The sequence below is a fragment of the Pseudophryne corroboree genome, chromosome 3, assembly GCF_028390025.1.
Source record: "Pseudophryne corroboree isolate aPseCor3 chromosome 3, aPseCor3.hap2, whole genome shotgun sequence".
NCBI lineage: Eukaryota > Metazoa > Chordata > Amphibia > Anura > Myobatrachidae > Pseudophryne > Pseudophryne corroboree.
The window spans coordinates 633,695,493-633,716,528 of record NC_086446.1 but is presented as its reverse complement, the minus strand read 5'-3'; the positions used below and the strand labels follow the sequence as shown (position 1 = coordinate 633,716,528).

The window sequence follows — 21,036 nt, the reverse complement described above, 5'->3', positions numbered from 1 at the left end:
AGAAATGCTCACAGAGGACCCGTGGCCTCTGCCTCTAGGACAGGGCGTGTGCAACAGGGGCCCTGTCTGTTCCAAGACTTGCCGCGGCTGCGTTTGACGGCATGGTGGTTGAACGCCGGATCCTAGCAGAAAAAGGCATTCCGGATGAGGTCATTCCTACGCTAATAGAGGCTAGGAAGGATGTGACGGCTCAACATTATCACCGTATATGGCAAAAATATGTGGCTTGGTGTGAGGCCAGGAAGGCCCCTACGGAGGAATTCCAGCTGCGCCTTTTCCTTCACTTCCTACAGTCGGGAGTGACTTTGGGCCTTAAATTAAGTTCCATTAAGGTTCAGATTTCGGCCTTATCCATTTTCTTTCAAAAAGAACTGGCTTCTCTGCCTGAAGTTCAGACGTTGGTAAAGGGAGTGCTGCATATTCAGCCCCCTTTTGTGCCTCCAGTGGCACTTTGGGAGCTTAACGTGGTGTTGAGTTTCCTGAAATCACACTGGTTTGAACTAGAGATGAGCGGGTTCGGTTTCTCTGAATCCGAACCCGCACGAACTTCATGTTTTTTTTCACGGGTCCGAGCGACTCGGATCTTCCCGCCTTGCTCGGTTAACCCGAGCGCGCCCGAACGTCATCATGACGCTGTCGGATTCTCGCGAGACTCGGATTCTATATAAGGAGCCGCGCGTCGCCGCCATTTTCACACGTGCATTGAGATTGATAGGGAGAGGACTAGAGATGAGCGGGTTCGGTTTCTCTGAATCCGAACCCGCCAGAACTTCATGTTTTTTTTCACGGGTCCGAGCGACTCGGATCTTCCCGCCTTGCTCGGTTAACCCGAGCGCGCCCGAACGTCATCATGACGCTGTCGGATTCTCGCGAGACTCGGATTCTATATAAGGAGCCGCGCGTCGCCGCCATTTTCACACGTGCATTGAGATTGATAGGGAGAGGACGTGGCTGGCGTCCTCTCCATTAGAATAGATTAGAAGAGAGAGAGAGAGAGAGAGATTGTGCAGACAGAGTTTACCACAGTGACCAGTGCAGTTGTTGTTAAGTTAACTTTTATTTAATATATCCGTTCTCTGCTATATCCGTTCTCTGCCTGAAAAAAACGATACACAGCAGTCACACAGTGTGACTCAGTCTGTGTGCACTCAGCTCAGCCCAGTGTGCTGCACATCAATGTATAAAAGCTTATAATAATTGTGGGGGAGACTGGGGAGCACTGCAGGTTGTTATAGCAGGAGCCAGGAGTACATAATATTATATTAATTTAAAATTAAACAGTGCACACTTTTGCTGCAGGAGTGCCACTGCCAGTGTGACTAGTGGTGACCAGTGCCTGACCACCAGTATAGTAGTATATTGTTGTATACTATCTCTTTATCAACCAGTCTATATTAGCAGCAGACACAGTACAGTGCGGTAGTTCACGGCTGTGGCTACCTCTGTGTCGGCAGTCGGCACTCGGCAGGCAGTCCGTCCATCCATAATTGTATAATTATATACCACCTAACCGTGGTATTTTTTTTTCTTTCTTTATACCGTCGTCATAGTCATACTAGTTGTTACGAGTATACTACTATCTCTTTATCAACCAGTGTACAGTGCGGTAGTTCACGGCTGTGGCTACCTCTGTGTCGGCAGTCGGCAGGCAGTCCGTCCATCCATAATTGTATTATTATAATATATACCACCTAACCGTGGTTTTTTTTTCATTCTTTATACCGTCATAGTGTCATACTAGTTGTTACGAGTATACTACTATCTCTTATCAACCAGTGTACAGTGCGGTAGTTCACGGCTGTGGCTACCTCTGTGTCGGCAGTCGGCAGGCAGTCCGTCCATCCATAATTGTATTATAATATATACCACCTAACCGTGGTTTTTTTTTCATTCTTTATACCGTCATAGTGTCATACTAGTTGTTACGAGTATACTACTATCTCTTTATCAACCAGTGTACAGTGCGGTAGTTCACGGCTGTGGCTACCTCTGTGTCGGCAGTCGGCAGGCAGTCCGTCCATCCATAATTGTATTATAATATATACCACCTAACCGTGGTTTTTTTTTCATTCTTTATACCGTCATAGTCAGTCATACTAGTTGTTACGAGTATACTACTATCTCTTTATCAACCAGTGTACAGTGCGGTAGTTCACGGCTGTGGCTACCTCTGTGTCGGCACTCGGCAGGCAGTCCGTCCATCCATAATTGTATTATAATATATACCACCTAACCGTGGTTTTTTTTTCATTCTTTATACCGTCATAGTCAGTCATACTAGTTGTTACGAGTATACTACTATCTCTTTATCAACCAGTGTACAGTGCGGTAGTTCACGGCTGTGGCTACCTCTGTGTCGGAACTCGGCAGGCAGTCCGTCCATCCATAATTGTATTACAATATATACCACCTAACCGTGGTTTTTTTTTCATTCTTTATACCGTCATAGTCAGTCATACTAGTTGTTACGAGTATACTACTATCTCTTTATCAACCAGTGTACAGTGCGGTAGTTCACGGCTGTGGCTACCTCTGTGTCGGCACTCGGCAGGCAGTCCGTCCATCCATAATTGTATTACAATATATACCACCTAACCGTGGTTTTTTTATACCACCTAACCGTGGCAGTCCGTCCATAATTGTATACTAGTATCCAATCCATCCATCTCCATTGTTTACCTGAGGTGCCTTTTAGTTCTGCCTATAAAATATGGAGAACAAAAAAGTTGAGGTTCCAAAATTAGGGAAAGATCAAGATCCACTTCCACCTCGTGCTGAAGCTGCTGCCACTAGTCATGGCCGAGACGATGAAATGCCAGCAACGTCGTCTGCCAAGGCCGATGCCCAATGTCATAGTACAGAGCATGTCAAATCCAAAACACCAAATATCAGAAAAAAAAGGACTCCAAAACCTAAAATAAAATTGTCGGAGGAGAAGCGTAAACTTGCCAATATGCCATTTACCACACGGAGTGGCAAGGAACGGCTGAGGCCCTGGCCTATGTTCATGGCTAGTGGTTCAGGTTTTTTGGAAGGGACATCCTGCGTGACACTGCAGTGCCACTCCTAGATGGGCCCGGTGTTTGTGTCGGCCACTAGGGTCGCTAATCTTACTCACACAGTCAGCTACCTCATTGCGCCTCTTTTTTTCTTTGCGTCATGTGCTGTTTGGGGAGGGTTTTTTGGAAGGGCCATCCTGCGTGACACTGCAGTGCCACTCCTAGATGGGCCCGGTGTTTGTGTCGGCCACTAGGGTCGCTAATCTTACTCACACAGCTACCTCATTGCGCCTCTTTTTTTCTTTGCGTCATGTGCTGTTTGGGGAGGGTTTTTTGGAAGGGACATCCTGCGTGACACTGCAGTGCCACTCCTAGATGGGCCCGGTGTTTGTATCGGCCACTAGGGTCGCTTATCTTACTCACACAGCGACCTCGGTGCAAATTTTAGGACTAAAAATAATATTGTGAGGTGTGAGGTATTCAGAATAGACTGAAAATGAGTGTAAATTATGGTTTTTGAGGTTAATAATACTTTGGGATCAAAATGACCCCCAAATTCTATGATTTAAGCTGTTTTTTAGTGTTTTTGGAAAAAAACACCCGAATCCAAAACACACCCGAATCCGACAAAAATAATTCGGTGAGGTTTTGCCAAAACGCGTTCGAACCCAAAACACGGCCGCGGAACCGAACCCAAAACCAAAACACAAAACCCGAAAAATTTCAGGCGCTCATCTCTAGAGAGGACGTGGCTGGCGTCCTCTCCATTTAGATTAGGAGAGAGAGAGAGAGATTGACCTGAGGCTGATACTGTAGAAGAGAGTGCAGAGTTTAGTGACTGACCACAGTGACCACCAGCAGTGCAGTTGTTTTATTTAATATATCCGTTCTCTGCCTGAAAAAAACGGTACACACAGTGACTCAGTCACATACCATATCTGTGTGCACTGCTCAGCCCAGTGTGCTGCATGCCTGCATCATCTATGTATATATTATATATCTGACTGTGCTCAGCTCACACAGCTTATAATTGTGGGGGAGACTGGGGAGCACTGCAGTGCCAGTTATAGGTTATAGCAGGAGCCAGGAGTACATATTATATTAAAATTAAACAGTGCACACTTTTGCTGCAGGAGTGCCACTGCCAGTGTGACTGACCAGTGACCTGACCACACTGACCACCAGTATAGTTAGTAGTATACTATATTGTGATTGCCTGAAAAAGTTAAACACTCGTCGTGTGACTTCACTTGTGTGGTGTTTTTTTTTTAATTCTATAAAAAACTCATTCTGCTGACAGACAGTTTCCAGCAGGTCCGTCATTATATAATATATATACCTGTCCGGCTGCAGTAGTGATATATATATATATTTTTTATATCATTATTTATCATCCAGTCGCAGCAGACACAGTACGGTAGTTCACGGCTGTAGCTACCTCTGTGTCGGCACTCGGCAGTCCATCCATAATTGTATACCACCTACCCGTGGTTTTTTTTTCTTTCTTCTTTATACATACATACTACTACATCTCTTTATCAACCAGTCTATATTAGCAGCAGACACAGTACAGTACGGTAGTTCACGGCTGTGGCTACCTCTGTGTCGGCACTCGGCAGTCCGTCCATAATTGTATACCACCCAACCGTGGTTTTTTTTTCTTTCTTCTTTATACATACATACTACGACATCTCTTTATCAACCAGTCTATATTAGCAGCAGACACAGTACAGTACGGTAGTTCACGGCTGTGGCTACCTCTGTGTCGGCACTCGGCAGTCCGTCCATAATTGTATACCACCTAACCGTGGTTTTTTTTTCTTTCTTCTTCATACATACATACTACGACATCTCTTTATCAACCAGTCTATATTAGCAGCAGACACAGTACAGTACGGTAGTTCACGGCTGTGGCTACCTCTGTGTCGGCACTCGGCAGTCCGTCCATAATTGTATACCACCTAACCGTGGTTTTTTTTTCTTTCTTCTTTATACATACATACTACGACATCTCTTTATCAACCAGTCTATATTAGCAGCAGACACAGTACAGTACGGTAGTTCACGGCTGTGGCTACCTCTGTGTCGGCACTCGGCAGTCCGTCCATAATTGTATACCACCTAACCGTGGTTTTTTTTTCTTTCTTCTTCATACATACATACTACGACATCTCTTTATCAACCAGTCTATATTAGCAGCAGACACAGTACAGTACGGTAGTTCACGGCTGTGGCTACCTCTGTGTCGGCACTCGGCAGTCCGTCCATAATTGTATACCACCTACCCGTGGTTTTTTTTTCTTTCTTCTTCATACATACATACTACGACATCTCTTTATCAACCAGTCTATATTAGCAGCAGACACAGTACAGTACGGTAGTTCACGGCTGTGGCTACCTCTGTGTCGGCACTCGGCAGTCCGTCCATAATTGTATACCACCTAACCGTGGTTTTTTTTTCTTTCTTCTTCATACATACATACTACGACATCTCTTTATCAACCAGTCTATATTAGCAGCAGACACAGTACGGTAGTTCACGGCTGTAGCTACCTCTGTGTCGGCACTCGGCAGTCCGTCCATAATTGTATACTAGTATCCATCCATCTCCATTGTTTACCTGAGGTGCCTTTTAGTTGTGCCTATTAAAATATGGAGAACAAAAATGTTGAGGTTCCAAAATTAGGGAAAGATCAAGATCCACTTCCACCTCGTGCTGAAGCTGCTGCCACTAGTCATGGCCGAGACGATGAAATGCCAGCAACGTCGTCTGCCAAGGCCGATGCCCAATGTCATAGTACAGAGCATGTCAAATCCAAAACACCAAATATCAGTAAAAAAAGGACTCCAAAACCTAAAATAAAATTGTCGGAGGAGAAGCGTAAACTTGCCAATATGCCATTTACCACACGGAGTGGCAAGGAACGGCTGAGGCCCTGGCCTATGTTCATGGCTAGTGGTTCAGCTTCACATGAGGATGGAGGCACTCAGCCTCTCGCTAGAAAAATGAAAAGACTCAAGCTGGCAAAAGCAGTAGCACCGCAAAGAACTGTGCGTTCTTCGAAATCCCAAATCCACAAGGAGAGTCCAATTGTGTCGGTTGCGATGCCTGACCTTCCCAACACTGGACGTGAAGAGCATGCGCCTTCCACCATTTGCACGCCCCCTGCAAGTGCTGGAAGGAGCACCCGCAGTCCAGTTCCTGATAGTCAGATTGAAGATGTCAGTGTTGAAGTACACCAGGATGAGGAGGATATGGGTGTTGCTGGCGCTGGGGAGGAAATTGACCAGGAGGATTCTGATGGTGAGGTGGTTTGTTTAAGTCAGGCACCCGGGGAGACACCTGTTGTCCGTGGGAGGAATATGGCCGTTGACATGCCTGGTGAAAATACCAAAAAAATCAGCTCTTCGGTGTGGAACTATTTCAACAGAAATGCGGACAACAGGTGTCAAGCCGTGTGTTCCCTTTGTCAAGCTGTAATAAGTAGGGGTAAGGACGTTAACCACCTCGGAACATCCTCCCTTATACGTCACCTGCAGCGCATTCATAATAAGTCAGTGACAAGTTCAAAAACTTTGGGTGACAGCGGAAGCAGTCCACTGACCAGTAAATCCCTTCCTCTTGTAACCAAGCTCACGCAAACCACCCCACCAACTCCCTCAGTGTCAATTTCCTCCTTCCCCAGGAATGCAAATAGTCCTGCAGGCAATGTCACTGGCAATTCTGACGAGTCCTCTCCTGCCTGGGATTCCTCCGATGCATCCTTGCGTGTAACGCCTACTGCTGCTGGCGCTGCTGTTGTTGCTGCTGGGAGTCGATGGTCATCCCAGAGGGGAAGTCGTAAGACCACTTTTACTACTTCCACCAAGCAATTGACTGTCCAACAGTCCTTTGCGAGGAAGATGAAATATCACAGCAGTCATCCTACTGCAAAGCGGATAACTGAGGCCTTGGCATCCTGGGTGGTGAGAACCGTGGTTCCGGTATCCATCATTACTGCAGAGCCAACTAGAGACTTGTTGGAGGTACTGTGTCCCCGGTACCAAATACCATCTAGGTTCCATTGCTCTAGGCAGGCGATACCGAAAATTTACACAGACCTCAGAAAAAGAGTCACCAGTGTCCTAAAAAATGCAGCTGTACCCAATGTCCACTTAACCACGGACATGTGGACAAGTGGAGCAGGGCAGGGTCAGGACTATATGACTGTGACAGCCCACTGGGTAGATGTATGGACTCCCGCCGCAAGAACAGCAGCGGCGGCACCAGTAGCAGCATCTCGCAAACGCCAACTCTTTCCTAGGCAGGCTACGCTTTGTATCACCGGTTTCCAGAATACGCACACAGCTGAAAACCTCTTACGGCAACTGAGGAAGATCATCGCGGAATGGCTTACCCCAATTGGACTCTCCTGTGGATTTGTGGCATCGGACAACGCCAGCAATATTGTGTGTGCATTAAATATGGGCAAATTCCAGCACGTCCCATGTTTTGCACATACCTTGAATTTGGTGGTGCAGAATTATTTAAAAAACGACAGGGGCGTGCAAGAGATGCTGTCGGTGGCCAGAAAAATTGCGGGACACTTTCGGCGTACAGGCACCACGTACAGAAGACTGGAGCACCACCAAAAACTACTGAACCTGCCCTGCCATCATCTGAAGCAAGAAGTGGTAACGAGGTGGAATTCAACCCTCTATATGCTTCAGAGGTTGGAGGAGCAGCAAAAGGCCATTCAAGCCTATACAATTGAGCACGATATAGGAGGTGGAATGCACCTGTCTCAAGCGCAGTGGAGAATGATTTCAACGTTGTGCAAGGTTCTGATGCCCTTTGAACTTGCCACACGTGAAGTCAGTTCAGACACTGCCAGCCTGAGTCAGGTCATTCCCCTCATCAGGCTTTTGCAGAAGAAGCTGGAGACATTGAAGGAGGAGCTAAAAGGGAGCGATTCCGCTAGGCATGTGGGACTTGTGGATGGAGCCCTTAATTCGCTTAACAAGGATTCACGGGTGGTCAATCTGTTGAAATCAGAGCACTACATTTTGGCCACCGAGCTCGATCCTAGATTTAAAGCCTACCTTGGATCTCTCTTTCCGGCAGACACAAGTCTGCTGGGGTTGAAAGACCTGCTGGTGAGAAAATTGTCAAGTCAAGCGGAACGCGACCTGTCAACATCTCCTCCTTCACATTCTCCCGCAACTGGGGGTGCGAGGAAAAGGCTCAGAATTCCGAGCCCACCCGCTGGCGGTGATGCAGGGCAGTCTGGAGCGACTGCTGATGCTGACATCTGGTCCGGACTGAAGGACCTGACAACGATTACGGACATGTCGTCTACTGTCACTGCATATGATTCTCTCACCATTGAAAGAATGGTGGAGGATTATATGAGTGACCGCATCCAAGTAGGCACGTCACACAGTCCATACTTATACTGGCAGGAAAAAGAGGCAATTTGGAGGCCATTGCACAAACTGGCTTTATTCTACCTAAGTTGCCCTCCCACAAGTGTGTACTCCGAAAGAGTGTTTAGTGCCGCCGCTCACCTTGTCAGCAATTGGCGTACGAGGTTACATCCAGAAAATGTGGAGAAGATGATGTTCATTAAAATGAATTATAATCAATTCCTCCGCGGAGACATTGACCAGCAGCAATTGCCTCCACAAAGTACACAGGGAGCTGAGATGGTGGATTCCAGTGGGGACGAATTGATAATCTGTGAGGAGGGGGATGTACACGGTGATATATCGGAGGGTGATGATGAGGTGGACATCTTGCCTCTGTAGAGCCAGTTTGTGCAAGAAGAGATTAATTGCTTCTTTTTTGGGGGGGGTCCAAACCAACCCGTCATATCAGTCACAGTCGTGTGGCAGACCCTGTCACTGAAATGATGGGTTGGTTAAAGTGTGCATGTCCTGTTTTGTTTATACAACATAAGGGTGGGTGGGAGGGCCCAAGGACAATTCCATCTTGCACCTCTTTTTTCTTTTATTTTTCTTTGCGTCATGTGCTGTTTGGGGAGGGTTTTTTGGAAGGGACATCCTGCGTGACACTGCAGTGCCACTCCTAAATGGGCCCGGTGTTTGTGTCGGCCACTAGGGTCGCTAATCTTACTCACACAGTCAGCTACCTCATTGCGCCTCTTTTTTTCTTTGCGTCATGTGCTGATTGGGGAGGGTTTTTTGGAAGGGACATCCTGCGTGACACTGCAGTGCCACTCCTAAATGGGCCCGGTGTTTGTGTCGGCCACTAGGGTCGCTAATCTTACTCACACAGTCAGCTACCTCATTGCGCCTCTTTTTTTCTTTGCGTCATGTGCTGATTGGGGAGGGTTTTTTGGAAGGGACATCCTGTGTGACACTGCAGTGCCACTCCTAAATGGGCCCGGTGTTTGTGTCGGCCACTAGGGTCGCTAATCTTACTCACACAGTCAGCTACCTCATTGCGCCTCTTTTTTTCTTTGCGTCATGTGCTGATTGGGGAGGGTTTTTTGGAAGGGACATCCTGCGTGACACTGCAGTGCCACTCCTAAATGGGCCCGGTGTTTGTGTCGGCCACTAGGGTCGCTAATCTTACTCACACAGTCAGCTACCTCATTGCGCCTCTTTTTTTCTTTGCGTCATGTGCTGATTGGGGAGGGTTTTTTGGATGGGACATCCTGCGTGACACTGCAGTGCCACTCCTAAATGGGCCCGGTGTTTGTGTCGGCCACTAGGGTCGCTTATCTTACTCACACAGTCAGCTACCTCATTGCGCCTCTTTTTTTCTTTGCGTCATGTGCTGATTGGGGAGGGTTTTTTGGAAGGGACATCCTGCGTGACACTGCAGTGCCACTCCTAGATGGGCCAGGTGTTTGTGTCGGCCACTAGTGTCGCTTAGCTTAGTCATCCAGCGACCTTGGTGCAAATTTTAGGACTAAAAATAATATTGTGAGGTGTGAGGTATTCAGAATAGACTGAAAATGAGTGGAAATTATGGTTTTTGAGGTTAATAATAATATGGGATCAAAATGACCCCCAAATTCTATGATTTAAGCTGTTTTTTAGTGTTTTTTTAAAAAAACACCCGAATCCAAAACACACCCGAATCCGACAAAAAAAATTCGGTGAGGTTTTGCCAAAACGCGGTCGAACCCAAAACACGGCCGCGGAACCGAACCCAAAACCAAAACACAAAACCCGAAAAATTTCAGGCGCTCATCTCTAGTTTGAACCACTCAAAACGGTGGAAGTAAAATATCTCACGTGGAAGGTGGTCATGCTATAGCCTTGGCTTCGGCTAGGCGTGTGTCAGAATTGGCGGCTTTGTCACATAAAAGCCCTTATCTGGTTTTCCATGCGGATAGAACAGAATTGCGGACCCGCCCACAATTTCTGACGAAAGTGGTTTCATCCTTTCATATAAACCAACCTATTGTGGTACCTGTGGCTACTACTGACTTGGAGGATTCCGAGTCACTGGATGTAGTCGGGGCTTTGAAGGTTTATGTAGCCAGAACGGCTACGGTCAGGAAAACAGAATCTTTGTTTATCCTTTATGCTTCCAACAAGCTTGGGGCGCCTGCTTCAAAGCAAACTATTGCTCGCTGGATCTGTAACACGATTCAGCAGGCTCATTCTGTGGCTGGGTTGCCGCTGCCTAAATCAGTTAAGGCCCATTCCACAAGGTAGGTGGGCTCTTCTTGGGCGGCTGCCCGAGGGGTCTTGGCATTACAGCTTTGCCGAGCGGCTACTTGGTCAGGTTCAAACACCTTTGCAAAGTTCTACAAGTTTGATACCCTGGCTGAGGAGGACCTTGTGTTTGCTCATTCGGTGCTGCAGAGTCATCCGCACTCTCCTGCCCGTTTGGGAGCTTTGGTATAATCCCCATGGTCCTTACGGAGTCCCCAGCATCCACTAGGACGTTAGAGAAAATAAGATTTTACTTACCGGTAAATCTATTTCTCGTAGTCCGTAGTGGATGCTGGGCGCCCGTCCCAAGTGCGGACTTCTTCTGCAATACTTGTATATAGTTATTGCTTAAATAAGGGTTATGTTATGGTTGCATCAGGGTTGATCTGATGCTCCGTTGTTGTTCATACTGTTAACTGGGTATGTCTATCACAAGTTATACGGTGTGATTGGTGTGACTGGTATGAGTCTTGCCCTGGATTCCAAAATCCTTTCCTTGTACTGTCAGCTCTTCCGGGCACAGTTTCTCTTACTGAGGTCTGGAGGAGGGACATAGAGGGAGGAGCCGGAACACACCAGAATCCACATTCTTTCTTAAAGTGCCCTGTCTCCTGCGGAGCCCGTCTATTCCCCATGGTCCTTACGGAGTCCCCAGCATCCACTATGGACTACGAGAAATAGATTTACCGGTAAGTAAAATCTTATTTTTTTGCTCCTATTTTAGCACTGGTGCATCCCTGCACATGCTGGAGGTAATTTTGGCCTTGTTTGGGCTGACTTTGACTGTGTCGGTATCTGCCATGTGGCCGACATGTGGTGTAGATTGTTTCCAAAACATGTTTTTTTGCTCCTTTTTTTAGCACTGGTTGACCTCCAGCATATGCAGGGATGCTTGTACGGGGGTTTTGGCTTGTTTGGCTGAGGTTTTTTTCAATTTTTCATTTTTTTTTTTTTTTGTGTTTGGTCCTGCTTGAGCACTGGGGTCCCAGAAGCATGACGTGTGGTTGCATGTAATTATGTAATGTGTGTTAAATTGGTAAAAATAATTTTTCTTTTTCTTTTTACAACAGAGATGTCCAGGGACAAGCGGCCCCGATCCCCCCCTTCCCCCCACCCATCAGAAGAACTTTCCCTGCACAGCAATGAGGAGTGGGAGCCGACCCAGGTGGAGGATACGACCGACCATGCATGCAGTGACCAGCCACGGTCGTCAAGGGACCAAAGACAGAAGCAAAAGAAAAAGAAAAGGCCTACACAGGTAAATACTGACAACACCTGCAGACACAATAGCATCCAACTTGACACACCCTAGTTTGCGCACTGCCATGCACACCTACAGGTATCTTTGCGCACTGCCAGGGATACTGACACACTCACAGGTACATACCGATCTTATTAAATGCTTGTTTTTTTTTATCCCTAAAGGCAAGAAGCCAGCCAGAGGATCAGTCGGAGGAGGAAGCCTCTAGTGAAGACGCAGGACCGAAGAAGCCGCGTGGACCCAGATACACTGAGGCGGAAAACTGTGCCCTAGTGGATGGCGTCGACAGGTCCTACGACGTTCTGTATGGACCAAGGGCACAGACCACAGCAGCTAAGACCAAGCGAAACATCTGGGATGCCATCGCGAGACAAGTCACTGCAGTATCTGGAAACCGCCGGAGCACCAGAAACTGCATGAAGTGGTACAGTGATTGCTGCAGACAGACCAAAAAGAAGATGGGGATTCAGCGCCGACATGAGACAGCTACGGGAGGTGGTCCGGCTCTCAATCTGAAGTGGCTACCCTGGGAGAACGTTATTAAAAGGCGCATGAACCCTGTCATGGTCCAAGGAGTTCGCGGAGGTGTGGACTCTAGCCGTCCTGCTGGCTTTCCCGAGGAGGAAGAACCGCCCGGAAGATGGCGGGAGACAAGCAGTCCAAAAGGAGGCCTGATGGTAAGAATCATTCAGATGAGCTGCACTAATCTTTTTTTTTAATTTTTTTTATTTCCTAATGTGTTTGTTCTTTTTCCCCAGACACGCCTGCCCAGAGGACATCACCTGCGCGCAGGACATCGGCAGCGCGCGGACCATCACCTGCGCAGCAGGCATCGGCAGCAGCGCACGGACCATCACCTGCGCAGCAAGCATCAGCAGGGCGCAGATCATCACCTGCGCGCCACACATCGTCAGCACGCAGAAAGTCACCTGCGCGCCAGACATTGTCAGCGCGCAGACCATCACCTGCGCGCCAGACATCAGCGCGCAGAACGTCACCTGCGTGCCAGACACCGTCGGCGACCACACCACCAGCTGGGCGCCAAACAACATCTCCTGCGCGCAGGCCATCACCAGCTCGTCATCTCTCCATGAGCTCTGGGACTGTGACCGAAGATCCTCAACAAGACACTACCCTTGTGGACCCATCACCCGAACTGTTTGAGTCTACAGGGTTAACGGACGAGACTTTTCTTGGGTTAGAAGACAGCCGTGCAGACGTATCCATCCATACCCTTGAAAAGTCTCCAGAATTGAGGACAAGTGAAGCTCCTGGAGCAGCGGCACCACCGGATAGAGAAGGTTTTTATTTTATTTTTTTATTTTTTTTGGGGGGGTCGCCATTTTTGTATAGTTTATTAACTTTTTTTTTTTTTCTTTTGCAAACAGAGGTGCCACGGACCAGCAGCGGACTTGCGTCGGGGATTGGTCCATTCTTCAGGCCGGATCTCCTGCAGGATTCGTCGGACGACGAGGTGGAAGTGCAGCAGTCCGCTGTTTCTACATCCCTGTGTGAGTATTTATCAAATTGTGAACCTTCAAACAAATGTATGAATGTGTATACTAATTTCTAATTTTCTTTTCAGCTTCACAAATGCAATTGGTGGCAGACGTCCAGCAAGGGCAGGATCCCTCAAATGTTCAGAGGGTACACACCCTGGCAGCAGAGATGAATGTCAGCCAGGATAGTTTTCGGGTTGTCGTTGGAACCAGACTGGACGCCATTGAGAAGACTATGGATAAGATAGCAAACGGTTTGGTTGACATGCAAAAGGCTCTTGCCGACAGCACGGCAGAAACGCAAAAGACCAGACGAGAAGATCACAGGGATACTATGGACATCCTTCACGTTCTGGCCACGTCCATCAACCGGCTGGTGGATAACACATAATGCCTGGCACACAGCGTTGACAACATGTCGGAGAGCCATCGACATTCTGCATCCAGCCAACAGATCATCGCAACAACGCTACAGATGATCTATGATAAGCTCCTAGAGCCAGCTCAACAACACGCTGGTGAACCACCACATCCGCCACCACAAGCCACACTGACGCCTCCTGCCCTTGCTCCACCACGATCCTGGTATGGACGGTCACAGCTGTACCAAGGATATACAGGGATGTACCACCCCTACCAGATGCCTCCACCACCGGCCGCCACGTCTACACCAGCACGGCCACCGAGGCCAATTCAACACACCCCACAGCCGCCCAGGGCATCGATGCCACAGCAAGAGGAAGAAGAGGATCCGGATGGCCAACAACCACCATAAGCCCGGTCGTATTGTTTTATTATTTACTCATGTTTTTCATGTTTCCCTTTCTCCCCCTCCCATTAGTTTGTTTTTTTTCTTAATATTGTGTTATATGTGTGTTGGGCTCCCCCACCCCCGACCGGATACTACCAAGGAGCTTTATGTCTAGGCATACATGCGCGGGCATGTATGCGGGCGCGTGTGGTAACTGATGAAAGCTCCTTGTGGTTACATGTATGATGGACCAAAGAGCTATTCTGATACCCTTTTTTTTTTTTTAAATCCTTTTTGTATTGGTGTAAAATAGGCTTTCATTGTTGTGTGAATTTACTATTCACTAGTGTTTATTTTTGGCTTCTTCCTAGGATTGGGTGGAAAATTGAAGTGGACGGCGTAGTTCGTGTTGTGCGTACCAAGGTGAGTAAAGCCATGTTTCAATGTATATATTCAAGAAACTTTGGATTGCCTGCACTTGGCGAACAACACAGTCCAGCAATGGGTCATGCTGGGCTGTGTGGTTCACCAAGTGCAGGCGTGTCAAAGTGCTGACCACTGACACCACTCTGCCACTTTTGACCACCTGCACTTGGGGAACAACACAGTCCAGCAATGGGTCATGCTGGGCTGTGTGGTTCCCCAAGTGCAGGCGTGTCAAAGTGCTGACCGCTGACACCACTCTGCCACTTTTGACCGCCTGCACTTGGGGAACAACACAGTCCAGCAATGGGTCATGCTGGGCTGTGTGGTTCCACAAATGTTCTTGGGAAAGAAATGAACATGACATCAATAGTGTCTTTACTTAATATGGATTTATTTTTTTTATTTCACAGATCTCTACACAAGAAAAGAATGTAAAGAAGAACACACTACTTTTTTTTATTTTATTACATTTTATTTTTTTGATTAAAAAAAATAGTTTTAATTCTTCAATAAATCTTTAAAATGAGAAGTTTTGTGTGGTTTTTCTTTAAATTATTAGTGAATAAAATGTAAAATAGGGCATTTCAGAGATGCAGTGTTATTGTGGTAGGTTGCCCATGGTACAGCAGGGGAACTGTCTTGTCCCTTGACATCCACGCTGGTTCCTGCACCTTGGGAAGGATACTCCGCAAGACCTGTGGAAGAGAATAGTATGGTGTCATCCAAAGACAAGGTACAAGCAACACTTAACACAAGCAGGTTACATTGGCTTTTGTCCCAAATGAAACCCTCCGGCACTTGAGTAACTACACATCCAAGCATGCCCTGACACAGCGTAAGCATTGCTGTGTCAGAGCATGATTGGATATGCAGTTTTGCAAATGCCGGAGGGCTGCAGTTGGGACATGCCTGGGAAACTTTTAGACAAGAGGGAGTTTTGGGCAATACATCTCACCTGAGGGAAGGGGGGGGGTGTCTGCAACATGGCGGAGGTTCAGGTCCACATCCCAAGTAGGTCACCCATGGTACAGCAGGGGAACTGACCGGTCCCTTCATCCACGCTGGTTCCTGCACCTTGAAGGATACTCCGCAAGACCTATGGAAGAGAATAAAAGGAGGTAATCTGAGAGTGTTTCCTCCACCCTGGGAAAGAACAAAAGGTCCCAGCAACACTGCGCATATACACAATGGTTACTCAGACAAGATGGAGTTTTGGCCAATACATCTCACCTGAAAGAGTGACTCTAACATGGCGGTGGTTCAGGTCCACATCACAAGTAGGACATCCATGGTGGAGTGGGGTAAACTGGTCCAATACTGGAGTGGTTTTGCAGAAGTGTATCCTGGGTAAAACTGTTGAAGCATGGGTACATTCCCCTCAGCAGAGTGAAGAATAAAATATTATTTTTAAAAATCTATTAAAAAATAAATGTGAGTCAAAGATAGACAATCCAAGTACATACTCCCTTGTAATAAAAATAGATATGCTATTAGCAATAAAAAAAACACACAAAAAAACATGTTTTTCAAATTTTTTATTAGATTCCGCAAGCAAAGTGAGGCTGAATGAAATTGACGAAATTACTGTCGAAAAGCACTGTTGTCGAATCGACAATCTTAAATTGAATATACTTTTGTCGAAAAGCCGCATTTTGACCATTGCAGACATGTCGAATTTTGAAAATGTCGATTTACAAAAAGTCGAATCTGAAACGGCAGGTATTTTGACGAAAAGTACTGTATTGCATTGTCGAATCCAATTCGACATGGTTTTTTTGTCGAAAATGCCCCGTTTTTCGACTTTCGCGGCAATTCGACCGCAATTGCATATACCCCATAAGCAGAGGAAAACTTTTGTAATATACACTGCTCAAAAAAAATAAAGGGAACACTAAAATAGCACATCCTAGATCTGAATGAATGAAATATTCTTATTAAATACTTTGTTCTTTACATAGTTGAATGTGCTGACAACAAAATCACACAAAAATTATAAAGGAAATCAAATTTATTAACCCATGGAGGTCTGGATTTGGAGTCACCCTCAAAATTAAAGTGGAAAAACACACTACAGGCTGATCCAACTTTGATGTAATGTCCTTAAAACAAGTCAAAATGAGGCTCAGTAGTGTGTGTGGCCTCCACGTGCCTGTATGACCTCCCTACAACCCACACAAGTGGCTCAGGTAGTGCAGCTCATCCAGGATGGCACATTAATGCGAGCTGTGGCAAGAAGGTTTGCTGTGTCTGTCAGCGTAGTGTCCAGAGCATGGAGGCGCTACCAGGTGACAGGCCAGTACATCAGGAGATGTGGAGGAGGCCGTAGTAGGGCAACAACCCAGAAGCAGGACCGCTACCTCCGCCTTTGTGCAATTAGGAACAGGAGGAGCACTGCCAGAGCCCTGCAAAATGACCTCCAGCAAGCCACAAATGTGCATGTGTCTACTGAAACGATCAGAAATAGACTCCATGAGGGTGGTATGGGGGCCCGACGTCCACAGGTGGGGGTTATGCTTACAGCCCAACACCGTGCAGGACGTTTGCCATTTGCCAGAGAACACCAAGATTGGCAAATTCGCCACTGGCGCCCTGTGCTCTTCACAGATGAAAGCAGGTTCTTACTGAGCACACGTGACAGACGTGGCAGAGTCTGGAGACGCCAAGGAGAACATTCTTCTGCCTGCAACATCCTCCAGCATGACCGGTTTGGCAGTGGGTCAATAATGGTGTGGGGTGGCATTTCTTTGGGGGGCCGCACAGCCCTCCATGTGCTCGCCAGAGGTAGCCTGACTGCCATTGGGTACCGAGATGAGATCCTCAGACCCCTTGTGAGACCATATGCTGGTGCGGTTGGCCCTGGGTTCCTCCTATTGCAAAACAATGCTAGACTCCATGTGGCTGGAGTGTGTCAGTAGTTCCTGCAAGACAAAAGCATTGATGCCATGGACTGGCCCGCCCGTTCCCCAGACCTGAATCCAATTGAGCACATCTGGGACATCATGTCTCGCTCCATCCACCAATGCCACGTTTCACCACAGACTGTCCAGGAGTTGGCGGATGCTTTAGTCCAGGTCTGGGAGGAGATCCCTCAGGAGAGCATCCGCCACCTCATCAGGAGCATGCCCAGGCATTGTAGGGAGGTCATACAGGCACGTGGAGGCCACACACACACTACTGAGCCTCATTTTGACTTGTTTTAAGGACATTACATCAAAGTTGGATCAGCCTGTAGTGTGTTTTTCCACTTTCATTTTGAGGGTGACTCCAAATCCAGACCTCCATGGGTTAATAAATTTGATTTCCATTGATAATTTTTGTGTGATTTTGTTGTCAGTACATTCAACTATGTAAAGAACAAAGTATTTGATAAGAATATTTCATTCATTCAGATCTAGGATGTGTTATTTTAGTGTTCCCTTTATATTTTTGAGCAGTGTACATGATTATGAATAAAAGACTCAATTAGATTCATCCATGTTACTTTTGAATATAAGTAATTTGAATATAAGTAATTAGACTATAGGTAAGCCACAAATGAACACTGTGTTATCAGGACTTTGCACCATAAAAATGAAGATATAGTATAATAAATAAATCAATCAACATCCATTAGGTAACAGCCTCTTCCCAATACTACTTTTACATTTTACACCCAAGAGCTTCCATTTTCTGTGTCATCTATGCAGCAGAGATTTGATTACAGTTCAGCTGTCACCCTCAGCAGTCACATAGCCTACACGGATGTCATAGTTTAAGAACATTCTCCCCTCTTTTCTCATGGTGACTGTTACTATGTTTGCAGCAAGCTGCATTGTTGGGTGACGTTCCTGTCATTCTCCAGCTGTACGACATACCAGAAACTCCTCCTGGACAAATCCTGTACACTGCCCTAAGTCACAATTCATTACTCCACTACTGCAAGTGTATGCTACCATCAACTGCAAAGCAAACAGTGTAACTATATATAAATGTAGCATATAACAAACTAGCACCTAGGCTAAATCTTACCCATATTCATACACAAATTATACAGCGATAACAAGGCTATCTGCATTTATATATTATACAATTAACCACTTAACTGACAATTTTCTACCTCAAAACCGTTTATAAAGATTTTTTTTAAAGTTATTTTATATAGTTTAAAAAGTTATTTTTTTAAAATATGTAAATATTATATTATGCACATCTGCAGAACGGATCTCCTCGGGACACAGTGGGCATGTGATCTGACCATGCCAGTTTAGTGGTTAAAAAGGTTATCGGATTTTATATATTTTGTTACATAGGTTTTGCCTATAGCAAACAATCAGACCTACAATGTAGCAATCAATCAGGTATTTTATGTTCTTTTCTCATTAATACCGCTTTTATACTAAATATCGTGGGTCGCAGCCAGCAGCCTGACACGGGTGCTACCCGGCTGCGACCGGCTTCAGTCCCCTTTCACACTGAAGTTTCCCACCCATCATATAGCCGGGTTGGTGACGTCAGGGGTGACGCGACGGGGGCGGCGCTTGGACAAGCGCCGCCTGTACATCACTGTGAATGGGAAGCCGTGTCGGTGCGACCTGGCTCACGTTTACACTGCACAGTTTGCCGTTTTCAACACTGCAAACTACCCGAGTTGAAATACAGAGTGACTTGACCCGGATTATTCCAACTCGACACTTTTACACCAACCAGCAACACGTGTTATGCACGCTTATGTGCAATAACCCATGTTATACTGTATGCTGGTGGTGTAAAAGAGGTATAAGTCTACTAGATGCAATTCTTAAAGTCTGATCGGTTACTATGGGCAATCCCAGAGTTTCCATAGACCTACCGGATAATATCAATAAATAGCCACCAACAACTGCACATTACAGTAACTTGCTGTGATATGTTTTCACATGATCAGTGCATTTACCATGCTCGTATAAACACAAAACATTTTTTTTAAAGCTAATTTTTATTGCATATGAGAAATATAAAAATTGACATTATGGATTTCTTAGGAATCTCAGTATGTTTTTGGGGATAATGACTGATAAAGTCACTATGTGATGACATAGCTTGTAAAGGCAATGAGTAGAATGTTTTATCGTGTCATGGCAGAACTGCCTTTATATCAGTTTGTAATGTAAAATTCAGCAAGGACCATGATAAAGTATACATCTGCACATCTTCTTTTATTACCCCATTTTTCTGGCTTTTCTGTAACCGACCCTCAGCACACCCCTCAAGCATAACTAATGACATTACCAAAGCACTGTCTGGGAGATGTATCAATAGCAACTACTCGCCTTCTGTCATTGATCTAGCACAGTCAGTGAAATAACAGAAGTGGATTTGTTACTATTGGCAACTTCTCCACATTAACTTTCTTGTAGTCACAGGGCTAGATGCATCGCGTTTGGAGAGTGATAAAATGGAAAGTGATAAACTACCAGCCTACCAGCTCCTGTCATGTTTCAAACAGAGCCTGTGACATGGCAGTTAGGAGCTGATTGGCTGGTACTTTTTCTCTCTCCATTTTATCACTCTCCAAGCAATGATGCATCTAGTCCACAGCATTAATTCTGTAACAAGTGAAGATAGTGGTTTTGTGGGCGGAGTCCATATGCAAATGTTGCATTCTTGTCTAAAGTTAATCCACTTGTGCAGGGGCTGCATGCATTAAGATGTTACAGCTACGGCATGATGTAAATGTTGTTGACTTACCAGCTCCACTCTGCCAAATCCCCCAACACCAAGCGTATCAATGATGTTGAAATCTGTTAGCTTGAGATTGCCGTAGAACGCTGCCTCTGCTTCATATCTGTATTTTTTTATGAAAAAAAATAAGAGCCTTTTAGAAGCATGGACGCTTGAAGAGTCTCTAGTAGAACCAGTCAGGTTCAGCATCATTTCCACATAAGATTCAACGTTTCTAGGTTGGTCCAAGTAGCTGCAATATCCCATTCAAAATGTCTTTATGATTAAGACTAAGTATTTGGTATAATGTCATCCAGCCTTACACCATGCAAGGTGTCATTTTAGTGTTACATGGTAGAAGATTCCCAGGGTAATATTTATTTACACTTCTGCTAATTGGAGAGAGTTCAGGCTCGTATTGTCATGAGAATGAGATGGGTGACTGGCATCATACACACATCTGGGATTGATTATTCCACCAATATCCCGGGGTTCTGTGCTCGGGAACTCGGTCCCAGTTTTAAAGCTTTTCATTCAGTTCTCTCTATCTCTATTTCTTTCTTTATGCTGCAAATTTTCTGTGCAATAAACTTTGCAGCACATACTGATAAAGCACCGAGCAGATGAATGTCTGTCCAAGAGTGATCAGCTCAGCACTAGTGAATATAATGCTTAAAATATCCCAATGAGCAATGTGATATATTTAGTACAGCAGTGATAATCTGGCTCCTCCCACTGACTAGAAGCATT

At 46.0% G+C, this 21,036-nt stretch overlaps 1 protein-coding gene across 6 annotated transcripts in view; it reads right to left on the bottom strand.

The window, feature by feature from the left end:
- PRKG1 (protein kinase cGMP-dependent 1) overlaps positions 1-21,036 on the bottom strand; it is a 1,872,748-nt gene that overhangs the window by 78,887 nt on the left and 1,772,825 nt on the right. For all 6 annotated transcript variants that reach the window (XM_063961733.1, XM_063961735.1, XM_063961737.1 and 3 more), the window contains exon 10: positions 20,314-20,410. In XM_063961733.1, the coding sequence (XP_063817803.1) occupies positions 20,314-20,410 (97 nt within the window). The remainder of the gene's footprint in view (positions 1-20,313; positions 20,411-21,036) is intronic.